Source organism: Neovison vison, chromosome 13 (assembly GCF_020171115.1).
Source record: "Neovison vison isolate M4711 chromosome 13, ASM_NN_V1, whole genome shotgun sequence".
NCBI classification, from domain to species: Eukaryota; Metazoa; Chordata; class Mammalia; order Carnivora; family Mustelidae; genus Neogale; species Neogale vison.
In genome coordinates, this window is record NC_058103.1 from 112,952,398 (window position 1) to 112,968,488 (window position 16,091).

At 35.7% G+C, this 16,091-nt stretch overlaps 1 protein-coding gene across 4 annotated transcripts in view; it reads right to left on the bottom strand.

The window, feature by feature from the left end:
• The window catches only part of LRRC49 (leucine rich repeat containing 49), a 162,729-nt gene that overhangs the window by 31,180 nt on the left and 115,458 nt on the right, over positions 1–16,091 (bottom strand). For all 4 annotated transcript variants that reach the window (XM_044229963.1, XM_044229962.1, XM_044229961.1 and 1 more), the window contains 2 exons: positions 15,882–16,045; positions 2,131–2,368 (listed from right to left, as the gene is read on the bottom strand). In XM_044229963.1, coding sequence (XP_044085898.1) covers positions 2,131–2,368; positions 15,882–16,045 — 402 coding nt within the window. The remainder of the gene's footprint in view (positions 1–2,130; positions 2,369–15,881; positions 16,046–16,091) is intronic.

Below are 16,091 nucleotides of genomic sequence, written 5' to 3' on the forward strand. Positions count from 1 at the left end.
TCCCCTACTCTCTCCTCCAGATTGCTGATCTGTTCTTCTGCTTCTTCTAGTCTACTATTTATTCCATTTAGTGTATTTTTAATTTCAATTACTGAGTTCTTCATCCCTGATTGGTTCCTTTCTTATGTTTTTTAATCTCTTTGTTGAGGGTCTCACTGAGGTCCTCCACTCTTTTCTCAAGTCAAGTGAGTATCTTTATGACAATTACTATAAATTCTCTATCAGATACATTACTTATCTCCATTTCACTTAGCTCTCTTGTGATTTTGTCCTGTTCTTTCATTTGGGACATATTTCTCTATCTCCTATTTTGTCTAACTTTCTGTGTCTGGGTTTTTTTGTGTCTTGAAAAAGTCAGCCCTCCCCTGCTCTTGAAAGTAGTCACCTTACGAAGAGGTCCTGTAGTGCCCTTGCAGACCAATGTCCTCTGTTCACCAGAAACCAGTGCTTCAGTGGTATCTCTTATGTGTATTGCACATGCCCTACTATTGTGGCTGAGCTGTGTTTGCCTTCATTCCAGTTATCTGTAATGGCTCTCTTTGCCTGTGTGGGCAGAGTTTAGTGCCTGTGTTGTTAGTGGGCCAGTCTGAGGCCACCATGGGCTTGAGTTGAGTCAAACCAGGTGTTTGTCAGAGACACAGTAGCACTGAACTGCAGGGCCCTTTCCCTGTGTTGTCCCCTGAACAGCTTTCATTGGTAGGCAAGGCCTTCAGTCAGACCCAGTATCTGCGCCCACCCATTGCTTGTGCAACACATTGGTTTTATGTTTATGCTTCCCCTGCCCAGGGCAGGAGTCACTTTAGAGTGGTGCTGGCCCCTTCTGGGACTGCTTGCACAGTGCCAGGCTTGTGGCACCGCTTTGAATGGGCTGTATGAGAGGGGCAGGCCCTATGGGAGAGTGCAGTTGCAGGGCTCATGGTGCCAGCAAGGTCTGCATCCATCCACTGCAGGAGGGGACCTGCAGCAACTCAGGAAACCTCCTGCCCAGGCTAGGATGGAGGGGCATGCTCACAGAAGTATGCAGGGATGGAGCATGCTGTTCACAAAGTAGGTGGAGAATGTTGGTGTTGTACTAGTTTCTGCAGGTGTCTGCATGTAGGCTGTGGAGTGGGAGAGGGAAATGTCACCCGCCAGCGTCTCCAAAAGATCCCTGCCTCTCTGGCACATATTCTTCTGAGACCAGTAAATAAATCTCCTTCCCATATATCCCAGATATTTTTCAAACTGCTGCTTCTATACTGTATATCAGTGGAGAGGTTTGCTGTGCTATCTTTTTAAGGGTGGGAATTCAGTTTTCTCTTGTCCGCCGGCTCTCCCAGAGCTGAGTTCCCTTATTTTTAAATTTCTAGGTGTTAAGCCCTACTGGTTGGAAGAATTCATGGAGTTAGGTCCCTCTGGGTTTCAGAGCCGAATGTTATAGGGATTCATCTTCCCAGGGCACATCCCCATGCCTGGTTGTCTGCCATGCGGGTCTGTTTCTCTCCTCTCCCATGGACAGTTCCACAGGTCTGTTTACCTTCCAACCTGTCTCTGCCTTCCCTACCCTCTTCAATGTGGCCTCTTTTTTACATTTAGCCACAGAGAGTCTGTTCTGCCAGTCTTCAGGTCATATTCTGGGTTATTACACTGATGTGGGTGTTTTCTAGCTATATCCACAGGACGAGGTGAACTTAGGATCTTCCTATTCAACCACTTTCCCCTTCTCGAACTAATTTTAAGTGAGCTACCAAAATTATTTTAAGTGTTGTTAGGGAATGACTGTAAAAATTATCTATAAATGTACATGTCTCATTAATACCAGGTAGAATAAATGAATACATAATATAGGATTAGGTGAGGTCCTAATGAATGCTTTATAAAGTGGCAACACATAATTCGAATAAAATTATATTAGTTGTTTATACTCCATAAAGAATCATTTGATAGAGAGATAATTTCTAATATTAACAGAAAACTGCAAGGCCACTTATGAATACTAATTTAAATCCCAGATCCAGAAAAATCAACACAAAACCTTGGTCTCCCTGCCAGACAGAAACTGCATAAATAAAAGTTAAAACAGTCTTTGGCCTGAACACACAAGACATGACTGAGAATTATTCAAATATACTACTAAAAGGAAATGTTTACCAGAGAATTAGGAAATTTAATCTTCAATTTGGGAAGCACTTGGACGATTTCATCAAATTCTATGAAAGTGAAGGACACTGTTGTCACCATTCCTGCTGTTTGAACACTCCAGTTCCGATCTAGAGATTCCAGGGCTCCCGAGCCATACAGTGAAAGTGTGTCCCCATCCACTTCAACAAGGTGTGTATCTGTGACAGATAAACCTTGTAAAGTATTGCTGAGTCCTGAGTCCAGAGACCTGGAAAATGCAACATATAATTTTAATGAAAGTCTTATCATGAAAAGTAAACAATAGATAATAAAACCCTGTTTTGGCAAAGGTATTTGAAATTTTATATTCCTTTTTTTTTTTTTTTTGGTTCAATAACTAAACCCAGAACACCAAAGATTAAATTTCAATAGGATATTGGGAAGTTTTGTATTCTTCTAGTTATACATTTTAATTCAAAAAGAGGCACATGTGAACAAAAAAAGACCACTTTAAACCCAAATTATTTATATCCATTAAAGGTAATGGATATCCTATTTAGTTTTAAAACAATCAATTTAGTATATCATGGATATCTTTTTTGGGGGGGATATCTTTTCATGTTAGTACAAATATGTTTTCCTAATCTATAAAGTATTCCACTCTCTAGCAGAAAACAACCCTGCATTTTACCAAAGACTATTTCTATATTAAGAACCATATAATATAAAAATATATTTATAAACACTTGGGAAGACACATAATTACTGTTAACAATAGTTTACCTCTCAGAAGATAGATTTTTTTTTAAAGATTTTATTTATTTATTTGACAGAGAGAGATCACAAGTAGGCAGAGAGGCAGGCAGAGAGAGAGAGAGAGGAGGAAGCAGGCTCCCTGCTGAGCAGAGAGCCCGATGTGGGACTCGATCCCGGGACCCCGAGATCATGACCTGAGCCAAAGACAGCGGCTTAACCCACTGAGCCACCCAGGTGCCCCTAGTCTCAGAAGATAGATTAAGGGGTAACTTCAACTTCCTATTTTTTAAAACCTCAATGTTGTCTGACATTTTCAATTGTATACTACATTCACAAGTAGTAAAATTAATAAAGATTTCTTCTCCATTTTGAAATTAAAAATGATGAGAAATAATTCACTAATCTCTCTCTCTACATATGTATACACACACATAACACACATATACACAAAATCACTTCACATACTCTGCTGAAAATGATAACTGTTGCTATTTCCAAAGCAGGGGCCACATTTTCTGCAAAAGGTACCCAAATGATAGCCAGAGAAGAAAAGAAATAGCTCAATCCAACTCGATTTTTCTGATTTGTGAACAGAGACATAACTATTTATTTTCCAATCTTAAAATTCAAACAGTGCTTGCTTTTGTTCTTTACGTTTTCATTCTGCTATTTTTGCTTTCTAGTGGTATTTATTTGCCCTTACTAATGTTAGTACTTTGCCTTCCTTTGTGCTCCTGTGAACTTTTATATATTCCTCCAATATATTACTTCCCTTACTACATCATAATTATATGTTTACAATTTGTCTTCTCTATCAGTGAATTCCTTGAGGCTAAAGACTATTATTTCCTCATCTCTGGGGCTCTGGGGCCTGGTAATGGGCTTTCCACAATGTGTGTTAAATAAATGAATTACTAAAGATCTTCAAATTTTTTATATTGTTGATATTGGAAGAGAAGACTGACAAACGATTACCTTGTTGTTTTACAGGACAATGTGCACTTCTGTCGGAGGCACCAGTTAACCTGTAACACATCTGTGTATACAATGACAAGCTGGGTAATAATAGTGAATTTGAAGTGACTACGCAACCAAGAAAATACAGAGAGTCTTTATTTTTGCCAGACTAGTGCTTAAGAAAATGATTATGTGACAGTAGTTAGACATTCAACGAGCAGTAGTATTTGAATAACCTATAATCCTATATAGGTAAAAGCTGATGACAGAAGGAAAATAAGACAGAATTAAGAGTTCCTTATATTGTACTTTGTATGATAGCTTTGTGTTGAGCTACGTAAAGCACACAATCATTATAGCACTTAGCACACTGTATGGTGATTACCTGTTTGTCTATCTCTCACCAAACACTGTGATCCTCGGGCATTCCAACTTTGTCGCATTAGTAGATCCAGCATCTAGCACATGTTGTGTTCAGTAAATATTTCTTGAAAGAATTAAGGAAGTGAGATAATTATGAAGTTTTTCATGACCACCTATTGAATCTTAAGACGGGTGTTCTGAGTATAAGCTGTGGTTTGGGCAAAGGGACAGAATCAGTGATACAGATACAGTTTATAAGGGTTAGCCAGGTTTTCTCAGGTGAGGCAAAGGCAAATAATGAAGAAATAAGGTCAAGAAACAAACACACGAAAACCCTAGCTAGTTGATACAGTGATGCCTACTGACCATGATACCCACCAAACCAAGTTCATTTTAATGTAAAAATGATAGGGAATCAGAGCTATGAATAAATCCTTTGGAAGTGTCTTGTCTTTCTTTTTCTTCTCCATATGATATATAAACTCCAAGATAAAAGTCTTTCATCAGAAAGGGACTATTTATTTTGCATAAAATTTTCTCAAGCAAACTATTGGGAAAATAAGTGAAATAATAAACAAGCCTAAACTCAGCAAAATAGTAATACGGTTACAAAAGAAAGCAGAAATCATCTCTAACCTCTAAAGATTTCACATGGGCATTCTGTAAAAAACAAATGGTGGGTTTTCTGGGCTATAGAAAGGTTCATCTTTCCAAACAGGAAATGTAGCACCTGTTAAACAGTCACATAATAGCTAACCCATTTCAGTTATTTTCTGAATGAGGCTTGAGTTTTGCCTCAAACGCTGGCCAATATAGAGTAGAGGAACCTGTTCTTCGGGGAAGGTATGCTCTGATTTGCATAAAAAATTACTTGGAAAGTTTACTAAAAATGTTTGTATGTTGGGGATTGTCTCTCTAGTTTTCCCTGTGTGCTTGGCTGGTGTGTCCACATTTTTTTGCAGCCATACATACATACATACATATTATTTCATTTGTTCATTTATTCAGCAAACATTTCCTGAAAGTCCATTATACACAGGGCACTGCTAAGGATTTTGGCATAGGCAACTAATTCATCTGTATTGATAAGGACATTCCATACAACAATCACATACAACTGAGTATATCAAAACTTTTCCTCACTTTTATAGGGCTATAGTCCTAGAAATACAACTGCTCTAATCATGCTCTGCAATTAATTTAAGAAACACATGAAATGTAATTAAACTGAAATGACCTCAACCTCTCTTAAACAAATAGGTTTATCTGTAGAACTTACTATGTGTCAGGTATTATGACAGGCACTGGGGATATAAAGATAAATAAATGAAGATTTACTGGCCCTTAAAGAGGACCCAATACGAATGAAGGGTAGAGAACAAGACAAATATATATATTAATTGTAATACAATATGCTCAGTTTCATATAATGAGTATTTAAATGATATACTATGAGAATACAGAGGAAGGAATTTTTCTAGTGGGGAGAAGTCAGTTTTCAAAAGGAGGTAGTATTTGAACTGGGCCTTCAAAGAGGAACAGTAGAATATCACCAGAAGTAGAAGAAGGAAGCAAGCTTCAGGTAAGAAAAATTAATGAAGAAAGCATAGAAGCCTAATTACATAAAACATATTCAGGTACGAATAATTTCAATATGGCTAAAACACTGAAACACACGGAAGACTCATAGCCGAAGATGAAGCTGAAACATCAGATTTTATCCTATAAAGTTGAGGAGCAGAAAAAGCAATAAAAGAGCAAAATAAAAAGGTAATGGGGCCATATTTGATGCACATTTTTAAGCACCTTCAATGTGCCATGCATGAAGCGAAGTGTTGGTGCTGGTTACAAAGATGAACAAGACATTTCTTGATCCTCAAGGATCCACCTCGGAGAGATAAGTTGGCCAGCTTTGTGGAAGATGTAGCAGGGAGAGGCGGGCTGGAGAGAGATTCGTAGGAAAAGCTGTGCTATAATGTGGACTACAGAGAGGAGGTCATGGTGGTGGAAATGGAATGGGCAAGAATACGAGACTGACCTTAGTTCAGATCCCAGATCTGCCAGTGATAAATAGAGCACTTGGGGAGCAAGCTATCTGTTTCTTTGTAATTTCAGTTTCTTGTACATAAATGGTGATTAAAATACATATTTTTTCAAGGTTGTTATAGACTAGAAATATTCAAAACCGTATCTCTGCTCAGCTCAATACAATTTAGTTATTATTATTAGTAAAAGAAGAGAACATAGATATAACATGTTTAAGAAAAAATAAAAGCAGAGCTTAGTGACTGATATTGGGGAATAAAGGAGAGGAAAGAACCGAATGTGGCTCAAGTTTTTAGAGGAGGCGACTGGATCAAGTTGTTTTCAACCCCTGTCTACTCTAAATTAACATTCTGAGAAATGTGGCATTCTTCTATGGCGGATCTGTGTTTTAAAATTTGTTTTCCCATGAAGCCCAATACATTTCCATGTATATTTCCCACTCAAATATTTTTAGAACAGTAGGCAGTCTGCCATCAAATGGGAATTCTCTTCAAGACCTTCACAATCAAGTGATTAATTACAAGTACATATATTCATTTAATCAACTTGATCTTTATATAGAATGAGTCAGAAAAATATTCTATGCCTTCTTGATTAATATAGGACTCTATGGAAAGGCAGGTAATTAATTTAATGCAATAAAGTAATGAGTCCCTGAAAGCCAGGGTAAAAAAAAGAATATACTCTTAAATGCCTAGATGGAAGAAAAAGACAATATTTCAGAGGATTACAGGGTTTTTTGGTGTGTTTTTAAAAATCTTTAGGCTTTCTATAACAAGCTAGAACTGAAGGACTTAAAATATTTCGGAAGATTCTTTTCCCGATGAATAAGTGGTGCTGATTCCTATAATAAGGTATTTTATGAATTTCTATTACAATATTCATAGGTGTGGAAATTCATTTTAGGCATTATATTTTATTATGGTAGTGTTGGCTAAAGTACCACAGTCTTCATAGACAGGAAATGACCAAAAATAAACCAGCTTCACTGCATGCATCCAATGTAAGCAAAGAAAACATTACACCAAGTACTTTCCCATTTCTGGCAGGGGAAAGAAATCTGCAATATGTCGTTTTACTGTAGAGCTGTCCCAAGTACAGTGAAAAGTGAAATCATTAATGGGATATACCAAAGTTTTACAGAATTTCCTCTCTTTATGTGCCTATAATTTTTTCATGGATACTTGTTTCCAGGCATTTAGTTACACACCCATAAGCCAAAGGTCACAGACACTCTAACACAAGAATTAGCCACTTTTTTGGCATTATGAAAAACTAAAGACTATAAATGGGATTGTTGAAAATGGAAAAACTTATGTAGTATTAAAAAACAAATTGAAACCCTCAGGAAGGGACTTTGTGACCCTTTAGCTTTCTACCTTCGAAAAAATAAGGCTTATATCATTTTAGAAAGATGAAATTTAATTATATTTTTAAAGACAGAGAATATAGTAACACAACTTCTAAAACTTAAAACATTTCCCTGTGTACTTTCAGATAACCTAGCACAAAAACTGAACACATGTGTTTGAAATCTCCCTCTAAAACCCCACTGAAGTAATTCTAATGCAAACCCACAAAAGCCAAGTATAATGGCTGGGGGTAGGGGATGGACAATCTGCTCTAAGAAGCTTCAGTAAATTTCTGTAAGCTGGAAAGTAAAGAATGCTGAAAGATGAAGAAAAACAAAGGAAGTTATCACTTGGAATATGCACTAGGGCCAAGAATAAAGATGATAGCCAAACTGCCGATTAGGACTTTTGGAAAGGAAAGAACAGATATGATAGAAGACAGGAGTGGAAGTAAGACTAAATACAGGGGCTTTAATTGAAGATCTGTAAAAGGACCCTACCCCCTATTTCTCCCACTGTCAAAAACACAGCCGAGTGGCATTGCAGAGCAGTGGGAGAAGAAAAGAATACTCAATATGTAGCAGTAGGGCAACTGGTTATTCCTATAGGAGAAAAACTAACAAATCAGACCTCAATCTCAAACTTAAAAATCAATTCCAAGTATAATAAAAAACTAAAATATGAAAAGCCAAATTTTAAATCTTTAGGAAGACAAAATGGGAGGATTTTTAATAATCTCAGTGTAGTACAGGATTGTTTTTGCTTAAATACAACCCACATGGGTAAACCATAAAAAAGAAGGTATATATATTGATATATATATATATATATATATATATATATATATATATGGTATCTTCAAAATACAAACGTTATTTAGGGGCAAAGACATTATGAGATTGCTTGAGGGAAAGCAGAGAGTGAAAAGAAGGCTCAAGACTAGAATCTGAGTAACTCTACCACCTAGAAGTTACCACCTGAGGACAGAAGTACTTGAGGATATTAGAAAGATACAAGGCAAGAACAAGCTATTAGTAATATGATGTAAAATAATAAATAAAGTAAAACAAAGTAAAATAATAAACTGTAAACAATGGTCCAAAAGGAAATCATAAGACTAAATTAGGTCAGGCAGATAGCAGGCGTCAAGAAGGATAAGTTCCATTCAATAGATAAACGAGAAGGTGCACAAATTTCTTTGTTTAATAAATAACAACAACAACAATAATAAAGGCAATTGAGACAGGCAATCTGAAATTCCAGACAAAAACAAATCCAGACAGACAATCTGAAACTCCAGATAAAAACAAACTATGTAAGAAAAGCATGGCTCAACTGGGAAGCAAACTGAAGTGTAGTATGTTTTGAAGTGTGGTGAAGAGGGAGCCATTTGAATTTGATGCTGAGTATTTCCCTTGAATGGTTTAGGAAGCAGAAAATGAAATATAACTATAGTACACTACTTAATGCTCAAGTAAGACAGTTACATAATCACAGAAACTTAAACACTGTTACTAGTTTTCAATTTTAGAAACTAGCAATTGACAATGTTATGGCTATAGAAAAGAAATAAATAATATTAAAATTGAAATGGGAAAGTATAGCTCATAGAATATAGCAAAATTGGGGTTCCAATCAGGGAAAATGGTAGAATAGGGAACTCTACAGGTCATTTCCTCCACAAAAGCAATAAATATGCTAGCAAAAGCTGTCAGAGTCAACTTTTTCACAACTCTGGAATCTAACAAAAAATTTATGACAACCAGAGAAAGGTGTAGCAAAGAAAAAAGATGCCAAATTTCAATAAGAGAGTTCTGCACACTGTGGCTTACCCTGTTAACATCCCGTATTCCCCAGCTCAGTGGTGGTTTTGAAGATGGCAGCCATTTTCTTTGTGTAGGTTCCAGAAGAGCAATACATACTTTATTCTCAAAAACTTGGGGTTGTATGTTTTGACATGTCTAGTGGTTCCCTAAAGGATCAACTAAAGAGCCTGCCTTTGTTTCAAATGCCTCAGAGCTTGCCGTAGGCAGTGGTGGCTTCTTAGGTGGCGTTCGTTGAAAACATTTGAACATGAATGTGTATTAGGTGCACCACATAAGACAAACAACAGACAGAGCAAAAAGCCTGAGGGAAAAAAAGAGGCTGGGGAAGGAGATGGTTGGGGGAATAAGGGCTTTGTTAAGTTCTTTTGTAAGCAGTCATCACCAATAAATGAAAGGCAAAGACAAGGAGAATCTTGAAATAGCAAAGGAGAAGTGACAACAACAGCCAATTTCTCATCAGAAACCAGGGAGAGCAGAAGACAGCCAGATGCCATACTTATAGTGCTGAAAGAAAAAACTTGCAACCAAGAATTCTGTATCCAGCAAAGCTGAACTTTTTTGAAATGGAAAAATTAAGACATTCCCAGATAAACAAAAGCTGTGAGAGTTCATTGCTAGTACACCTGCCCTATAAGAAATGCTAACATAGTCACTTAGATTGGAATAAAAGGATACTAGAGAGTAACTCAAAGCCATATGAAGAATACTAGGAAAGGTAATTACATAGGTAAATATAAAAGCCAGTATAACTATTTTTGACTGGTAAATCTTCTTTTTCTCTATATGATTTAATAGATAAATGTATAAAATAATAATTATAAATCTATATTAATGTATACATAATGTATAAAGATGAAATTTGCAACAATAATAACATAAACATAGTGAAACTATATAGGAGCAAAGTTTTTATATATTATTGCAACTAGATTGGTTTAATGCAAACCTATTATTATTCTTAACTTATATTATTAATTAAGATGTTAACTGTAATCCCCAGGGTAACAACTGAGACAATAGCTAAGAAGTAGCTAAAGTAAAAAGGAATGAGAAGAGAATCACAATGGCACACTAAAAAGTCCTTGAACACAAAAAAAGTAGTAGAGGAATTGAGGAACAAAAATGTTATATGACAGAAATCAAAGAGCAAAATGACAGAATTAAGTGCTTTTTTATCATGATTTGATAGATAAAATTCTCCAATTAAAAGGCGGTTATTAGCAGTATGGATTCAAAAACAAGACTCAACTATATGCTGTCTACAAGAATAAAAGACACAACCAGATTGAAATTGGAAGGATGGAGAAAGATATTCCATGCAAATGATAACCAAAAGAGCTAGAGTGGCTGTTAATATCAGATGAAAGAGACTTTGTGTCAAATAATGTTATAAGAGACATAGAAGGACATTTTACATTGATAAAAGAGTCAATCCATCAGGAAGGTGTGACAGTTATAGACATACTGCACTTAACGTCTAAAATATATAAAGCAAGAACTGACAGAATTGAAGGGAGCAACAGTTCTGCAATCATAGTTGGAGATTTTAATACCCTACTTGCAATAATAGATAGAATAACTAGACAGAAAAATCAATAAGGAAATAGAGGACTTCAAGAGCACTATAAATCAACTAGATCTAACATACATAGAAGACTCTGCTCAATGACATTAGAATTTTCGTTCTTCTCAAGTGTGTGTGGAACATTCTTCAGAATAGACTATATGTTAAGCCACAAAACAAGTCTCACATAAAACATCTCTGAAAACAATGAATAAAACTAGAAATCTATAACAGAGAGAAATCTGGAAAATTCACAAGTCTATGGAAATTAATAAACTTTTCAATAAAGAAATCACTAGGGAAACCAGAAAAATATAGCTCAGAGAAAGTTGCAATGCAAAAATGTGGGAGAAGTAAAGGGTAGACTCATCTTGCACAAGGGAACAAGAAATAGAGATTTAATTATAGTAAATTACAAAAGTTACCAATAAAAGAAAGCATAATATACAGCTAGAGATTTGGTTGAAAAGGAGTTAGCAAGGTATTATTCAAACAAACAAACAAACAAACAAAAAACAGCAGCCATATAAGTAAAAGGAAAATCAGGTGAATATGCTATCAGAAAAATCAATGCAAAGAGCTTTTCAAGATGAAGAGTGTCATCTATGTCAAATGGTGTGGAGACTTCAAGTATAAAATAAGAACTTAAAAGTTCAAGAAGTCAGTCTGGACACTCCACTAAGAGTCCCTGGTATATACACGTACAAGGTATAATCAGCTCTTTTAGAAATATTTCTATCTTCCTGATGTAAGAGATTTTACATGAATCAGACTATTGAAACTAAGCTGAAGAAATTATCAATTACCACCAGAAGTTATTAATAATTTTGCATTAATAATTTTGCTAATAATTTGCTGTCTTTACAGTTTTACTTTTCTGGCTTCAAATACCATCTTTGTCTCCTTGCTGTCATAGTTTTAAATCCTTAAAAGAATCAGACCAAGATAATGTAATGGTGTCTCCATGGCACTTTGAACTTACATCAGTAAAAAATAAATCTTTTGCCAGAAATTGTGGATCCCTTTCCAATGATTCATTACTGTTCTCAACATCCTCTCCACTGAACCCACACATCACTTTTCCCATCTCTCCCAAACTCTTCCTTTGTTCTTCTTGCTTAAAAGGCCTTTGACTTTGTGGAACTTCTAATAAAAATTCTGAAACTCTTGGCAGTAACTACAAGGCATAACAATTTTCACTAACAGATACTTCCTCTTTCTTTTGGAACTGAATGCTTGTTTTGAGACCATAAAAGTGAAGACTCTATAAGTTTAAATTATTTTAGAGGGTCACAGAATTTTTGGCCATAAGCTGCCTAAAAAGTTCAAAGTGCTGAGAAGATCATATTAACTACAATCCATACCTATCAGAGATCATTTTGCCAGGTAAAAGTGCCAATTAATAAACAAAGACACTTCTGCACTCACTGTAGCTGCCAACCCTAGTAAGATATGAACAGTGAACGGTCCTGTAACAAGAGCATAGAATGAATGACTTAGGCTGGAAGGGCAGAAGACCGATGACTGCTGAATACACTGGCCCCTGGTTCTACACCCAGCTCTACCATCACTAACTTCAGTATCTACAATAACAGCTTTAAATGATCTCTCTCTGATGACTCTTACTTCTACTCTTCTCTAACAACCCACACCAGCCACAATAATGGCCTCCAAATTGCTCTTAGATATGTTCCACCTTCAAAATCTTTAACTCCCAAAACTTAACCCTGATCATAAGTACCCACTATTTCAACTCACTCCTTCATATGCTTGTCGTCTTCAACTTCATTTAGACTTCCAGTTTCAGAAATACTAAATTTTCTCCTCATTTGTTGGCAGCCTTCTATTTTTTTAACTTTTTTTATTTTTTATAAACATATATTTTTATCCCCAGGGGTACAGGTCTGTGAAACGCCAGGTTTACACACTTCACAGCACTCACCACAGCACATAACCTCCCCAATGTTCATAACCCCACCCCCCTTCTCCCAACTCCCCTCCCCCCAGCAACCCTCAGTTTGTTTTGTGAGATTAAGAGTCACTTATGGTTTGTCTCCCTCCCAATCCCATCTTGTTTCATTTATTCTTCTCCTACCACCTTAACCCCCCATAGTGCATCTCCACTTCCTCATATCAGGGAGATCATGTGATAGTTGTCTTTCTCTAACTGACTTATTTCTCTAAGCATAATACCTTCTAGTTCCATCCACATCGTCGCAAATGGCAAGATTTCATTTCTTTTGATGGCAGCCTTCTATTTTTTAATACTTTAAAATTCTAGCATAGACCATATGACCCATCATATCCTTCTTTTATCATTTTAGTTGAATTTTTAATTCTTTACCTTTGATCCTTTTCCTCCTTACTCTTTAACAAACATAGAGCTTCTCTACTGTTATACCTACTCTGTGCTCCAGGAATATCATTCAACAATTATGACTATAGTTGCTGCAATTTCATGGTCTCTAATGTCATTTAGTTCCTCAGAATTTTCCTTCAATCTTTCAACACTTCCCTAATTAGCTCCCTCTGGATATCAAACAAGACCTGAAAAAATGGAGATATACCATGGTTTTTAAAGTGATGATTTATTATCTTAAGAATGTCAATACTTCTGAAATGAATAACTTAAATGTCATTTAGATATAATTCTTAGCATTTCCATTTAATTAAATAATTGTTCACTGAAGTATAATTAACATAGAATGTTGTATCAGTAGATGAAATGATTTTAAAGGTCATATGGACGAACAAGTGTGTGAGAATTAAAACTCTGAATAATGAAAGCAGATTTCCCCTACATAGATATTAAGACTTACTATGAAACCACTACAATCAAGCAGTTTCGATATTGTCATTAAAATGGATAAATAGATTAGTGAAATGGAATAGAAAGTCGAGAAATGGGGTTGCCTGGGTGACTCAGTTTGTTGAGCATCCAGCTCTTGATTTCAGCTCGGGTCATGATATTAAGGTCCTGAAATTGAGTCCTGCATCCAGCTCTGGGCTTAGCATAAAGTCTGCTTGAGATTCTCCCTCTCCCTCTGCCCCTCCCACTCATGCTCTCCCTCTCTCTCCAATAAATAAATCTTTTAAAAAAACTCTAGAATCTATCCAAATATTTACACGAATGTAATTTAAGATGAAAATTACATTCTTATTAAAAGAGAGAATACTTTAATTAAAAATGCTATTACCAAATTGAACTGAAATAAAATCAAGTTAGACTCTTACCTAACACTATGTATAAAAATAAAGTTGATGTAGAAAGGATGAACTTTTAAAACCTTATTAAAATTTTAGAATATAATGTATAAAATTATTTGGATAAGATTGGATGTAAGAAAACTTCTTAAGGAAGATAGGAAATATGTTTTTTAGAAAAAGCAGTCAGAAACTGACTTGTATAGTATTTCATAAATCTAAAGCTCAGAGCTTAAAGTTTTAACTTTTTAAAGTGTTATAGTTCTGACCAAGTAAAATGATATTAAATAAAGCTCTAGGGCAATATAAGAATAATATATATATTTGTTATATAAATTATCACTTAATTAAAATTTCTCTTCTTTTAACTTTATTTTGCTAGCTCAAAGAGCTGAGAAGTTTGACATGTGGATACAATACCCAAGTGAGCTGAAGGAAGTACACTGATCAATATAAATTAATCCTATAATAAAAATTTTTGAAGTATATTTGTCTAAATACATGTCACATTCTTTAACTCCAAGAGAACTTCCAAATTATTAGTGCAATGCCTTATTATTTTCTTCATGACATTCTTTATATATGAAAAGTTTAAAAACTATGATCTGAAAACTTGAAAGAAAAGCTACATTTAGTATGAAGTGTGCTTCAGAATTTGGTTCAGGTCATTAGATAATGGAGTTTCATCAAATGAAACAAAACTGAAATGCATTCTATTTTTGATTTTTAGATTTTGTTTTAAATTATATAAATATATAAATTATTATGTTTTTAAAATTATAAACTATACATTTTTAAGCTTTATCTCTCTCATTTACTTGATTCGAATATGCTTTCTTAAGAGGAAGAGAAAGATGTAAAATCTTCATAGTGTACTCAGATTTGCTCATAAACCAGGGGCTATAGATTATGCGACACATACGTTGTAGAAGAGGCTGTGAGCCACTGGAATAGATAGATAGTATAGAGTCCAGCTAGAGTAATTATTTAAATTTTATGCCAAAATTGCTTAATTACTACGAGTTAGGAATAAGGTTTTGTGCTGGCTGCTGGAGACATGAAAGAGAGCAAGACAATCAAGAAACAGAATCAGGATTCTTTTCCTCTTCAAGCTTTCTCCAGTGGGGAAGACAGATATGAAACTAATTATCCACTAGTTATTTAATTATGGCTATGGTAAGTGCTGAGAAGGGGAAGTCCACAGTACTGAGAGTTAAGAGGTATTTGATCTAGCCGATCTAGCCAAGTCTGCAGGAGGTAGTTGGGGAAGGCTTTTCAGAGGATGTGAGGCTTAACTTTGAGACCTTCGGACTGGCATCAGCGAGGGCGGGGGAGGAAAGCAGCGGCAGGGACAAGATGACTGTTTGCAGGAGAAAGGCTCTGAGGTAGGGAGTAACTGACCTGCAAGCCACTGATGCAGCATGGCAACAGTGGCTGATGGGATGGAATGAAACAGATCCTCCTAGGCTACGTTAAATAATCTAGATATTTTTTTTCCTCTGAAAAATAGGAAACCATGGAAGGGTGTTTTAATTAGGGGTCAATTTATATTTCCAGCGTTTCTGTCTTCACTTTTAAATTTAAACTTCTAATCTCAGAAGGTTTTCTTAAGAAAACTATTTCTAAATAATTGTATGTGAAATGGTTTCCCATTTCTGCTCCAAATTCGGTTCTCCGAAGACACTAGTACCTGGAAAGAATACCATTGCATACCCTGTTTCCTCTGGAAATGCGGAGACGGTGCTTCCATGGAGCTGAGAGGGGTCCTGAGGAGAGTCAGAAACTTTTCTATCTTGATTTGGAGCAATATTGGGTATTCGATTCTGTTGCAAGTCCCACTTTCGAGCTACGTTGTTAATTGTTAACCTTTTCTTCTCCTATGAAAAAGTTCAGTGTGACAAGAATTATATAATGCAATTTTTG